The following is a 14595-nucleotide window of genomic DNA, read 5'->3' on the forward strand; positions in this document are numbered from 1 at the left end:
ATATCCATTCGGTAAGAAAGAACATTTGATACCTTTTCATCGGGATGTCTTGCCACAGAGGGAAGATAAACCAAAATGCTATGAGACAGTGTTTTGTGGTGCTGATCTGTAGCTTGTCTCTTAAGCAGACCTGCAAACCAATTTCTTCATGTATTATAGCATTTGGGGAACAATGCACAATTCAATATATGCCACATTTAAAAAATCTCTGCTATTTTCTTTCAAATTTTGACTTAAATCAACTCTAGACCTACTAATTGGTATTTCTTATCTTAGACTTTTTGCTCCTTTACTGTGCATTTTTAGAGCATGCCTTTTAAAAGTACGAAGACAAACCTTTCTAGAATGCTTCTTAAATTATCTATACTAGTTTTAAATTAAAAAATAAATCATCTTTTAAATGCTGTGCTTTAGGATGGTATTTTCAGTGTATCCAGGTTAGGCAATAACAATAGAGCCTTTCCTTTGACAGCTGGAACAAAGCACTTTAGATTCACAATATCTGCTTAAATACAGCCTGGTACAAAAAAATCTCAACATAGTGTAACTGTGACTCTAGTCATAAAATCCTTGATATAAAAGCCCAGTTCTAGTCTATTATGTTATTTACTTATTTAAATTTCTTGTTAGAGTATATAGAATTTGCTTTTAAAAAATGGTCGGTATCTCACAATATAGTGCAATTGGTTATAGAGTGTTGCATTTTTGCACTGTTAATTGACTGGCCTGCCTTCTAATCAACCCATGGCATTTATTCAGAGGTAGGGAAGAAAAGCAGATGTTGGCTTAGAGCTTTCTGGAGCAAGGGAAGTGACACAGTGAAATGGGATTGAATTGTCCTCAGTCAACATTAATATATTGATGTTGGTTGTTCATGGATGTGAACTGTGCTGACTGGAAACCTTTACCGAAGCTCATCCTCCATTGTCTCCAATAAAAATAAAGGAGTTATATTGCAAGCCAAGGAGCTTTACATTGATTTCTGCTAGCTTCCTTGTCCTGTGGGATCTTTTTATGAGTTAAATTTAATTCAGAGTAGGAAGCTATGCTATTGTACTGCATAGCCTTACTTTTAAAAAATGCAGAATCAGCCTGGAATCAGTGGAGTACGGTTTTATTTCTGTACAATTTCATATGTAGTGACAGTACTGTCAGCACTGCTTACAAAATAATTTTGATATCAAATAAAGTGCACCAGCTATCAGCTTGTTTTTTCCCTTAATGTACCTTTTGATGTTATTGTAAATTATTTTTACTCTAAATTCATACTGGAAATGTAAGCATCTCAGTTTTGGTTTTATTGGAAATTTTGTATTTGCAGAAGAACATGAAAAGCAAACAGTCAACAGGGCACATTCTTTGTTGTATTGTGACATGACTGAAACAGCAATGATGCCTCTAAAAATGCCTATGCATGAAAACCCTTGTGCAGCAAATTTGAAGCTAAGGACTATTTGGAATAGACACACAGAATTATACCTTTGTTTCAGTGCATTTACAGAGAAGAGTAAGGTGGTGTCACAAACAGAAAACCATCCACAATTTCAGCAACTGTAATTCATGTTATGCTCCTGAAAAAAGTAATTACTCCAACATTTAGAAAATCATGGAAGTGGCTAGTTTATGCTGCAGCATAAAATACTTATAAAGCTCTTACTATTACAAATGTTGCTATTCAAAATACTATAAAACCTTAATGTTTTTCAGAAGCATCAGATTAAGGGTGGTGAAGATTAAGCTGCTTCTGGTCATGCTGAAAGTATTGTGGTCACTTTCACCTGTACTGTGTCCGATTCTTTGTCCTCTCTGGGCTGCCATTCATTGGAGTAGGATTGTAAACCTAAATTGTAAATTTATTGGAGTAGGATTTAAAAAAAAAAAAGGAAAAAAACCCTGTTTTTTCTCTAGTATGGTAAAAATCCATTGGAGGCTCCTCTGTGAGATGACAATGTTGCATAATAGCTGCTTGGTTTGTTACAGGACTTTGCGATGTCCTGGTGTCCTGTAAGTTCAGCTCAGAAAGAACAGCTAGGAGGATAGTTCAGCCTACATCATTGCAGGTGATGATGAGAAAGGAACATGGGAAAGCAACATTTTTCTAGTGCTAGTCAATTGATTTAAGAGATTGTCATGGTTTGAGCTGAAAACAGCTCTGGACTGAGGACAGAATGAATTTAACCCAGAGAAGCAAATAACCACACTCACACAGAATTGGAAATACTCTTTAAAAAGTAAATCAAATACAAAAGGTACAGAGGCTAAAGGATGTGTATAGACACATGCTCCAAACCAGCTCAGGCCTAGCTCTCCATCTGGGCCCACTGGGCCTCAACCAGGCCAAGACCAGACCAAAACCTTCCCCTCTCTCCCTGCCCCTCAGCCTCAGTAGGCCCCAAGTAGGCCAAACTGCACCCCCCAAGCCAGGCTTACCAGGCCTCAATTCCCCCCCTCAAGCTGAGAACGCCAGGCCCCAGCTATGCTGCAAGGCCAACAAAACCACGCTCCCCTGCAGACCAGAGAGGTGGCTGCTGCTGCAGGCAGAAGGGAGGCAAGGGGAAAAGGGGAAGAACTCTCTGTGAACTCCCCTTATATGTGGGCTGTCCAGCCCCTGGGTGCTCTCTGGTGCTCTGGAGGACTTCCAGCTCCATGATAGGTCACTTAGTCCTCAACCAGTAACAGCTTAATCACCCGAGGCAGCATTCTGACACATCTTGCTGGGCTCTCAGCCCCTTCTTTCCCAAAGTTGTGTGGGGGAACGTTTCTGACTTTGTGGGTTGTTGCTCATCTTCCTGCTGACACAGATGCCTGCAGCCTCACATCTCAATGAGCCCTAGGGCTTGTGCCCATAAATCACTGCTCCATTTAACTCTCATTGCTGAGAGACTGAGAACGTTACAGATCTGAGTGGCAATCTGTCATCAGCATTGCAGCTATGGATGTTCTATGAAATTGGGGCACTGGTCAAAACTTAGGTTGAAAGTCTACTCCAGGCTTGCACTAGTACCCTTCTAGGAAGAAGTTTTGTATACAGCACAGACTCTTGAATGTTAGGATGTGAGCTGTAGGTGGGAAACTTGGTGTTGTGCCTCAGGGCACGACTGAAACTTCTGAGAATTTAGCTTTTTTGTTCAAAGCCTAAATGAATGTTCTGAAATTAAATATGAATGAGAGGGGTGAAATCAATATCTACCAATGTCCCGACCTCCTCCTTATAAAACGTATAGCTTCTGAAATACGTCTCTTCTTGTATTTTCACTTTTAGACTTCCCAACTTTGCTGAAGCACTGACATTTGGTTCATTAAATTCTGGAATGTTACATAAGATTCAAGGGTGCAGCGATTTCCTGGCTTGTAACTGCTATGGACTGATGGGGGCAAAATGGAGAGCTTGCTGGGAAACAAGGAGTCTGCTTGAGCAATTTTTCTAAGAAATCCTTCAATGTTCTCTGTTGCTTCTCTCACAGAGACTATTTCAAATGCCAGGTTTCCTTCCCTTTGCTCCCTCACCTGATTTATGTGTACTGTTGTCTAGTTGCTAGGTAAAAAAAAAAGGATTGGAGAGGTAGTAACAGCTGATGTGGCCTGCAGCAGAAGCTTGTGGCATCGTGTGTGACATCAGGTCATCACTGTGCATTTTAGCTACTCCAATGCCGTGAGTCTGTTTGGGAATGCAAGAGACCTAGTCTCTTGTGTTCTTCAGGTTACTAGTTTTCTAACTTTAAATACCACCAGAACTGGGGGCAAACGTTGCTCTAGCATCTTAGCAAGGTAAAGCAGGAATTAGGTTCATCATTGTGCTAGGTTACACCCTGCCTAGGAGGGTGTGGGCTGAAAAGAACCTAGCCCCAGGTGGACAAAAGAAACCTGACCCAAGTGGGCAGAGAGACCATGGGAGGGGTCCCCGGATCAAAGTCTATTCCACTCCCCCTTCTTGTTCTCAACCCTTTTTAAGGGAATCCATTTCCTGCCTTGTTCTCTTCTCCTGCCCTCACCTTCCCGACAGCCTGCTGCTGCTGTTACCTGTGTAACCACATGGTTGGGCCTGATCCAGGCTGCTTCAGACTCCCAGGGACTGCATCTAAAGAGAATCCATCTTGTATCCACAGAATCCCTTGCCAGCTGCGTCTGGTTTTGTATCTATTTTTATTTACCCTTTTTCCTTATACTGTTGTAACCTTCCTTTTACTCAAATGCCTTTTATGTTTTGTTAAACTTACCTTTTTTACTTCCAAATCAAGTCAAGACTGTCTCTTTTGTAATTTTACCTCTCTTTTCTCCTCCTGCCCAGTTTGCTTTTCCCTACTGGGAAAAAGGGAGAGGGGAGGCAATCTAAATCTGTTTAATTTGGGCTTTTGGACTCCAGGAAAAGCTTAAACCACAGCGGTCATCTGTATTAAGAGTTCAAATAACCGAGGAATATGCGCAAAATAAAGAACTGTGCAGCTGTGACACCATCTACGGATTTTGGCCTTACTATGTTAGGGTGAATTCTGTAGCAGTTGCTTCTGACTCCAAAGTGTGTTTCAGAACCAAGAGTTTGGTTTGCTCAGCTGTTCTTCAAGGTGCCCTTGATAGTTCTGGAGCACATCTGGAGTGCTGAATGTTTTGAAGTTGCCTTTTTGGTCAGAATGGAAAAAACTAAGTGGTGGCTAAGTGGGGTGATTTCCTTTGTGTTTTGCTTTAGCAACCATTATGCTCTAGCCTTTTATGAACTGAACATGAGTGTTTGACTTATTTGGAAAACTTCAGCTCCTGCTTTCTGGCCTTTCCAGAAGGTATTTTTTTCCATTGACTGCTGGAAGTATTCCAAGGACCAAATAGCATTTCAGTTCAGAATACTTGCATGAGCTTTTTCCTGTTTACTGTGCTTTGTTGTGCATTGTAGAGCAGCCTAGGAATGCATGGACTGGTTTTCTTTCAGGTGAAACAAAGTCTGAAGATGTGCTTTAGAGGTGTATCTGAGGGGCTCCAACTACTAACTAGCCTTTGATCCATGGGACGGACTACATAAACCTAGTCTGAAGTAAGACCCTCTGAACTGCAGGTGTTGGGGCCTCAGTACTGAACTGTTTTGTATTGCAGATGTGCTCATAGTCAGGGTAGCCATAGGTCTGAGGTACAGCTGCTGCACCTGTTGTACCACGTGCTTCTAATGTCTGCCCCCAGCCCCATGCTGCCTCTGCCCAGTGGCCAGACAGCACATGGTAAGGGCTAGCTATTCATCTATTCAAATGTAATCTGAAGGTCCCTTTTATGCATATACATTGTGTTAGGACTTGCAAGGAATTGCATCTTTTCCTGCAAGTAATTTTGTGGAAGGCCAATGCTTGTAATTGGGCTGTAGACACCTTACTTGCTAGTCTGTTCTCTGGCTGTTTGCAGTCACATATTCGAGTTCTGCATCAGACTCCTCACTTTATAGTCATTGTAGCATTGCTTTAGCTAATATAAGTATCTCTGTCCTAGAAAATGAGTGATACAATTTGAACATGATGGTGGCAAAGTTATTAATGTGCAGGGAAAGTGAAGAAGGAATGTTGATTTTATTTGAAGTAGAAAATACATAGAAAGGAAATACCTAATAAGGCTGACAAACTTTAATTTTGACATTACCAAGTAGGGTGTGTATTTAAATAATTCATATTTCCATTTTGAAATTCTATGTTACAATATATTTTGGAGACTAGAAGCATAGGTAGTAGTCTGGGAATAGAGAAGTTTCTGGTCAATAGATGTCCACCTGTTGGTGAATTTTTTTTTTTTTTTAACACCCCTCACTCCCACTTTCCGTCTTGGAGCAGTGAAGTGAACTAGGGATAGAGTCTTGCTCAGGAAGTCTTTCAGCTGACAGACATTGAAGGTTCATGAACAGTATCAAGGTAAAGAGGCATTTTGCACTCTGATTCTCAGCCTTCTTGCTAAGGGCCCACTGCTCTGTGTGACAGGCCATTGGAGGAGTCTCTGGATCTGATCCTGGGACTTCTTTGGTTCTTACAAACCACATCATCTTGGAAGCTTTAACTTTTAAGAAAATCAGTGCTGGAGAGGTTACCTGAAAGTATCTAGCAGGTGAGAAAAATATTTTTGGGCTGTAACGTGTGTTTTATGTGTAAACCACATAAATCCTGGTTTAGGTCTCAGAATCACAGAAAACATCTGGTTGGAAGAGACCTCAAAAGTCGTGCAGTCCAACCTTCGACCCAGCACTGAAGGGTAAACACTAAACCATGTCCCTAAGCGCCAGCTTCACAGGCTGCTTAAACACCTCCAGGGATGATGACTCCACTGCTGCCCTGGGCAGACTATTCCAGTGTCTGATAACCCTCTCTGTGAAGGAGTATTTCATAGCATCCAGCCTGGACCTCCTTCCCCTAGTGAGTCTTGAAACCATATCCTTTAGTCCTGTTGCTTGCTACCAAGGAGAAGAGGCTGACCCTTCCTCACTCCAGTCTCCCTTCAGGTGGCTGTAGAGAGGGATGAGGTCTCCCCTCAACAACCTCTTCTCCTGACTGAACCATCTCCCTCAGATGCTCCTCATAGGCCTTGTGCTCCAGGCCCTTCTCTGGATGTGCTCCAGCCCCTCAATGTCCTTTCTGTAGTGTGTGGCCCAGAACTGAACACAGTACTCAAGGTGTGGCCTCACCAGTGCTGAGTGCAGGAGGATGATCACCTCCCTGCTGGCCACAATGGTTCTAATACAAGCCAGGATGCCACTGGCATCAACTGTCAGCCAGAACCCCCAGGCCCCTCTCCAAGCTGCAGCTTTCCAAGCACACATCCCCAAGTCTGTAGCTTGACATGGGGTTGGTGTGAGCCAGGTGGAGGACCTGGCTCTTGGCCTTGTTAAACGTCATACAGTAAGCCTTGACCCATCAGTCTAACCTGTCCAGGTCCTGCTGTAAAGCCTTCCTACCCTCTAAGCACATGGACATGGCCACCCAGCTTGGTGTCATCTGCAAATCTACTGAAGGTGCACTCAGTCCCGTCGTGCAGATCATTGATAAAGGTATGGAAGAGGGCAGACCTCACTACTGAACCCTGGGGATGCCACTAGTAACTGGGTGTCATTCACTACCACACTCTGGGCCTGGCCATCTGGCCGGTTTTTTATCCAGCACAGAGTGCACTTATCCAAGCTTTGTGCCACAAGTTTCTGAAGGAGAATGCTGTGGGAGACAGTGTCAAAGGCTTTACTAAAGTCCAAGCAGACAATGTCCACGGCACTTTCCTCATCCACTAGGCAGCTCACCTTATTGTAGGAGATCAGATTAGTCAGGCAGGACCTGCCTTTCATAAACCCATGCTGACTGGGTCTGATCACCTGGCTGTCTTGTAAGTGCTGTGTGATGGCACTCAGGATGACCTGCTCCATGACCTTTCCTGGCACTGAGGTCAGACTGACAGGCCTGTAGTTCCCTGCATCATCTTTGTGGCCCTTCTTGTAGATGGGTGTCACGTTTGCTAATCTGCAGTCAACTGGGACCTCCTTGGTTAGCCACGACTGTTGACAAATAGTGGTGAGTGGCTTGGTGAGCACATCTGGTCCCATAGACTTGTGCACATGTAAGTGGCACACTAGGCCATTGATCATTTCCTCCTGGATTGTGGGGGCTGCTTTCTGCTCTCCATCCCTGTCTTCTAGATCCAGGTGATGAACCATCATGGAACACCTGGTGTCTTTGACAAATACTGAGGCAAAGTTCAGCAGCTCAGCCTTTTCCTTGTCTTTAGTCACCAGGTTCCCTTCTTCACTCAGTGGTGGGTGGAGGTTCTCCCTAGCTGCTCTTCTACTGTTAACATACTTACGAAAGCTCTTTTAATTATCTCTAATGACACTGGTTCTGATTGCACTTTGGCTTTTCTAATTTACTCCTTACATATTCTTACGAAGAGTCTTATACTCTTCCTGAGTTGTCTGCCCCTCCTTCCATAGCCAGTAGCCTTTCCTTTTCTTCCTGAGTTCTACCCAAAGCTCTCTGCTTAGCCAGGCTGGTCTTCTGCTCTACTGACTTGTGTTCCAATGCATGGGGTCCTTCAGATTTTTAGGGAAAGTGAATGGAAAAAGGAGAGGGCTGTTTACAGGATTGTGGGGCAGGACCAGGTAGCCTATATAGTTGAACTAGCTGGAGAAACACTTTGTAATGTACAGCAATTTGTAGAATAGCATAGCTGATCATCTTCCCACCTATCAGCAAAGAACAGACATAAATAAGTATAAATAGCAGTGTGTGGCAAATGAGGTTCTACTCTTACTATGATGACTTTTGTAAATATATATATTTTTTTAAATTACAGTAATTACTTCTGACAAAGTGAACCTTGTCTTTGAAGGAATAAAAACAATAATAGAAAATGTAAAAAAAGTAGAGAGGTAACTGGATGTTCTCATATGGTCAATTAAAAATGATGGAAATTGCTTCCTTTGCTCAAACCATTGTCAAACATGATATTCGGAGACAATGCAATTCTGACTCTTGTCTGTTTAATGTTCTCAATTAGTCAGCATCTTCAAGGCCTGTACTCTCAGTTGGTTTGAAATTGAGTAGGATGCCTGAAGTGCACCAGGAAGTAAAAAATCAGGATGGAGAGTAATTTAAGGGTTAACTCTTGCTGTTTGCACTGAAGTGGAAGCTTCCTCTAGGGTATCCATAGGCCTGCCCCAAAGCAACAACCTAGCTATAGCTAGTTAGAGTGAAATAAAAAGCTGGTAATATAGCTAGCTACAGTGAAATAAAAGGCTGGTAAAGACAGTTAAGCCTTATTCTAAATGCTTGTCTGTAGAGCAGTATGTATTGAATACATAAGTTAAAGTTGCTTCATTTAAGAACTTGATCAAACTGAGGGATTGCTTTTTTAATGCAAACTGCATACCTTGGTTCATTTTACATCAAAGTGTGGGACAAAGAAATGAAGCATTAAGCCTTTGTGTGTGAGGGAGGCATCTGAGTGCCTGTGGTTTCTTTCGATGTCTCAGTCCAATGGTGAGCTCTGGGATTCTGTGATGGAATAATATGCTTAGAAGACTAAAGTGAAGGTTAAAAAGTGGTGTCCTTGAGTCTGATGGCTTATGAATAGCAAAGGCCTTCTATGTCTGCTTCTTGGCTGAAAAAAATCCTAGAAAATGTGTTTGGAAGTGATCTCAGAAAATCACATTTGATCTTGCTGGTCTCAACCTTAAAAACTATGTGAGACCGACAGTAGTGGAGATTTCCTGTCTGTCCCAAGCAATTAGTTTTTGTGTTTTACTATATCTAAGGTATTTTTCTTACGTCTTGCCCTGCCACTCAGGCTCATTACTGAGCACTCAAGTTCTGAGAAGAGGTGAAAAGCATGATATTGCCACTCTTTGCAGCTTCCTGATATGCAATAGTACTGGAATTTACTCCCTGTGGTCTTTATCTCCACTATATTGAGGAATCCTGCTTATTACTCTCTTTTTCACATGTTCCATTTGCTAGACTGCTGATCCTTTCCATTACTTCTGCTTGATCCAGATCTCTCTTGAACCACAGTGCTGGAAGCTGGACTGAGATGAACCTTATTTATGTGGCTCCCTGCTCTGCAGCTGGCAGTGAGGTGCCTTGGTCTCTCCACACACTGAAGACATCAGTCAGGTCAAACCAAGGGGTCTCCTTTCTAGCAGACAAGCCTAAAAGCCTTGGTGTTGCTGGAATCTGTTGAGATGGAAATCCTAACCACAATACTGAAAGAATGAAAAAACATTTAGTGCTGAGATGTAGCAAGCGGCTATGGCCAGCAGTAGTACTTATAAAATGCCAGTGGAACAAATTATTTAGAAACGTCTGTTAGTAGAAACTAATTGAATACTGTGTGGACTAGAATATATCAAGCAGGAGGCAGCCAAGAATTAATGAGAGAGAAAATGAATTGGCATGTGGATACCCTCATCTGTTTTTCTTCCCAAAATAGCCTGTTTCTGGGGCCAGGATGGGCCAGAGTAGAATGATGAAACAACTGGACACAAACACATTGCAAGCATAATTACGCCAAAGAACAATGACAGTGTTAAGTGGCTGTAGGGGGTTGCTACAACTCCCACCTGGGTAACACAGGAGGTCCAGTGGTGAATGGTTTGAGTAAAAAGAGGTGTTTCCACCCATTTTGGCATTCAGTGGTCGTTGGTCACAATCCAACCCTTGCTTTTCTGTTTGTAACAAGTGATATTTCTGATGGCTATGTTTGAATTTCCATACAAAATGCAACTAATGTTTTTTTTCTCATCAAAGTGTAGACTTGTGAGTCTCTGTGGCCCCAAATGACAGTTTCCTTGTGGTGATAGGATAGGACAAATCTCTTCATCAGCTGTGGTCCCTGAGAAACACATAGTAGATGTGGCTCACCTACTTGTGCTTGTTGGGATGAGGCCTCAGTACTGCAGTAACTTGGGTGTCTTCTGGCAGCATTTTGCACTCTAATAATAACAAGATTAATTTAACTGCTCTGGAACAGTCTGGGAGAAGATACAGTCTCAGTACATTAAGTGTCTTTATTCCACCCCATTTGCACAGAAGCAGAAAGGAGACCAATATTAATGATAGATTATTATAAAAATGGATCATTTCACTGAACCAGAAAATGTAAGCAATCCCTCTTCTTAAAAACCCTTTGAGGATAGAGAAAGAAAATAAGCAGTAAAAAGCATGCACAGATGGATGTTATTCTGATAGTAACATATTGTATTAAAAATGTTAGAAGGGAAGGAATGCTAATTATGCAAAACTGTAGGCAGCGAGGTCATGAGGGAATTACTGAGCTGTAAAGGTTTTCCATTTGTGAGCTAGCTCAAAACTCTCAAAATCCTTTGATGTATCATCAAAGGTGTTCTGACTTGGACTAGCCAGGCTTGGTATCTGTCATGTATGTGATTTTGGTAGTGTACTGGCACTATAGAGAATATGACACCGTCCCCCACAGCAAACTCCTGGCCAAGCTGTCAGCCTGTGGCTTGGACAGGAGCACTCTGTGCTGGGTTAGGAACTGACTGGAGGGCCAGGCCCAGAGAATGGTGGTGAATGGTGCCACTGCCAGCTGGCAGACAGTCACTAGTGGTGTTCCCTAGGGATCAGTGTTGAGCCCCATCCTGTTCAGTATCTTTATTGATGATCTTGACAAGAGGATTGACTCCATCATCAGTAAGTTGGCAGATGACACCAAGCTGGGGGCAGGTGAAGACCTGTTAGAGGGTAGGAGGGCTCTGCAGAGGGACCTTGATAGGCTGGACAGATGGGCAGAGTCCAACAGCATGAGATTTAACACATGTAAGTGCTGGGTTCTAGACATTGGCCACAACAACCCCATGCAGAGCTATATGCTGGGGACAGAGTGATTGGAGAGCAGCCAGACAGAAAGGGTCCTGGGGGTACTGGTTGACAGTAGGCTGAACATGAGCCAGCAGTGTGCCCAGGTAGCCAAGAAGGCCAATGTATCAGGAATAGTGTGGCCAGCAGGAGCAGGGAAGTCATTCTGCCCCTATACTCAGCACTGGTTAGACCACATCTTGAGTACTATGTCCAGTTCTGGGCCCCTCAGTTTAAGAAAGACGTTGAGTTGCTTGAATGTGTCCAGAGAAGGGCAACAAAGCTGGTGTGAGGGGTCTGGAGCACAGGCCCACAGGAGCAGCTGAGGGAGCTGGGGTTGTTTAGCCTGGAGAAGAGGAGGCTCAGGGGAGACCTTATTGCAGTCTACCACTGCCTGAAGGGAGGTTGTAGCCAAGTGGGGGTTGGTCTCTTCTCCCAGGCAACCAGAAACTGAACAAGAGGACACAGTCTCAAGCTGTGCCAGGGGAGGTTTAGGCTGGATGTTAGGAAGAAATTCTTCACACAAAGAGTGATTTGCCATTGGAATGGGCTGCCCAGGGAGATGGTGGAGTCACTGTCCCTGGAAGAGTTTAAAATAAGACTGGATGAGGCACTTAGTGCCATGGTTTAATTGATTAGATGGTGTTGGGTGATAGGTTGGACTTGATGATCTCGAAGGTCTTTTCCAACCTGGTTAATTCTGTGATTCTGTGATTCTATAATAACTAACATTATATAGGTACTAAAAATAATAATTTCCAATTGGAACTATATTCCTTTACTCTCTGCACAGGGAAAGAAAACAAAGAACTAGATTATATAGAGAAGTGTTTAAGAAATTGGTAGTTATAGTAGAGTTAAAGCACTGTCCTAAGGACCATTTTTATTTTTATTTGCAGTTGAAGTCTTTTTGTTGGATGAGAAAATAAGTATAATTCAGGAGGGCTTGGAATCAGATAATTGTTTATTTGCCCTAATTGTGTGTGCATTTTCTGCTGAAATATATTGCTGAGATAGCATATGTGATGCTTTATTTCTTGGCCTGCTAACAATGTAATTTTATTTTAAAATACCAGAATTTAAATGTACATCTGCCATCAAAGGTTGTTTTTATACTGGAGCAGTGAAAAGTAGGATCTTTCTTAGAATTAAATTCGGAGCTGTTATTCCAGGAAAAGAGCACAGATGATAACTTTGAGCCAATTCACTGGAGCCTTGCCAAATTAAAACTCCATGAAAGTTCTACGCAGCCTGCAGTTTTGTCCTTCTCATAGAAGAAAGTAACTTTGCATCGTAGTTATCAGCCTTTTTTCTTCTTCAGGTAAAATGAAATATTTTTGTCACTATTAAGTAATTTTTTTTTTTTTTTGTAATTTATAGCTGATAAATTTAGGTGGAGACTGGAAGAACTGGAGAAAGAGAAAAAATCTTTACAGTTTCAGCTTCCTTCAAGACATCCTTCAATTAGCAGTTTTTTGGATAGGTTTGTTACCCAAACACAAGTAGCATTGCGCTGGGCTGCTGATCATCGGTAAGTTTGTTGATTCCTTATTATGTAAAATGACACTTCTGTTTTTCTCAAAATGCTGTGTTAAGTTTCCAGCAGATATCTGGCAGGTTAAAGTCACCCACTAGGACAAGACTGGTGATCCTGAGACAGCCTCCAGCTGCTTATAGAATAATATATCAACCTCTCCATCCTGGTTGGGTGGTTTATAACAGACTCCAACTGGGATGTCAGCCTTGTTGACCTTCCCTCTAATTCTCACCCACAGGCACTCAACCCCATCATCCTTAATCTCTAGTTCCATGGTGTCTAGAGCCTCCCTAATGTACAGGGCCACCCCTCCACCCCTTCTCCTTAGCCTGTGTCTCCAGAAGTTGCCCTGAAAAAACACTGGTCATCATGACTTGGTGAATTAAATAGAACTCTTCTCTGTGGTTTTGAGTGGGAATGAGTTGAATCCATGACATGGAGGACTGAGCTTGCAACAGCAAGGCAGCTTGAGCAGTGGTTCCCCATGGAGTTACCCCATGGAGTTAATTCTGATGTTCCTTTTCAAGCAATTAGAGGATATTTAAATATAAAGTAAAAGCAGATTCTTTTTGATCTACATAGATCTTTGGGAGCTTCATCACTTGTTAGGTGGCAGTAATGTGCTTAGCACTGTACAAAGCCACAAAAATAAATTCTCAGCCTTCTCTTGAAAGGATAACAACTTCAAAGATTGGGGAAATATGAGGTGTGCTGGATTACCCAAGGGAGGTAGTTAGTTTAGGAAGAAAAAGTTGTCTCTGTTTCTTTTTTCAGCAATGCTCCTGGTTACTGTTATTGGAAGTAAGAGAATTCTTCATCGGTATTGGAAATTGTTCTCAAATGCAGTAATAAAAATGAAATAAGAAAACCCCATTGTTTTTGGAATCTTGTATATATAAAGCCTGCAGTGTGCTCCATCTGCTTGTAATTTCGATAATTAGATAAAATCAGTAAAAATAATAGAATTTTATTGCAAAATGTGAGACTTTTAAGGGTATTTTTAGCCTCTATAGTAATAAGGCAGGTTTAAAACAAACTGCACTTAGAGCTGCTTCCTATTACCTTCTAAAGCTCCTAAGAACCTGGTTCCCTAGAGATTAAGATACAAAATTTTGTATTTTGTCATTAAGATGTGTTTATGCTATGCATTAATTTGCAATGATGACTGGCTTTAGAGGTAGTGTTCTCTTTGGTGTCATAGAAGCTGAGTCACTAAAGCATCCTTGAAGTACATAGTCTGTTTGGATTTTTTTCCTCAATAATGTATATGTAATTTTTATATATAAAATATATACATTTATGAAAGTGTGCTTGTTCTTCAGATGATTATATCTGTAACTCCTCTCTTTGCACAGGTCTGAGAGTAGTGCTATTCTTCAGGGTCTGATAAATATTCTGTTCAATTTTCAATTTTTTTGTCTTGTGTACTCCTTTCTTTGAGCTTGAGTTTGAATGTTGTGCCACCTTCCCCTCCCCCCACCCCCACCACTTGTTTCTTGTAGCCTTTCACACCACATTGTCTGTAGTCTTGATGCAGGAAATGTACCCTGTATCTTCAACAGGGGTGTTTAACATTTTTCTATTCTGAAAATATTTTAGATAGTACATGATGGAAAACATGACCACTTCTTCAAGGAAAATTTGTGTGCTTCAGTTTTTATTCTCGTTTTGAACTGGAAAAAATATACACCAAATATTTCTTTTTTTCACATGGAAAATTAAAAACATAATTAGACTAGC

General features: G+C 41.9%; 1 protein-coding gene across 1 annotated transcript in view; it reads left to right on the forward strand.

Moving 5' to 3' along the window:
* DISC1 (DISC1 scaffold protein) overlaps nt 1–14595 on the forward strand; it is a 206596-nt gene that overhangs the window by 38897 nt on the left and 153104 nt on the right. The window contains exon 3 of the mRNA XM_054395013.1: nt 12699–12849. Coding sequence (XP_054250988.1) covers nt 12699–12849 — 151 coding nt within the window. The remainder of the gene's footprint in view (nt 1–12698; nt 12850–14595) is intronic.

The sequence above is a fragment of the Indicator indicator genome, chromosome 2 (genome assembly GCF_027791375.1).
Source record: "Indicator indicator isolate 239-I01 chromosome 2, UM_Iind_1.1, whole genome shotgun sequence".
Lineage (NCBI taxonomy): Eukaryota > Metazoa > Chordata > Aves > Piciformes > Indicatoridae > Indicator > Indicator indicator.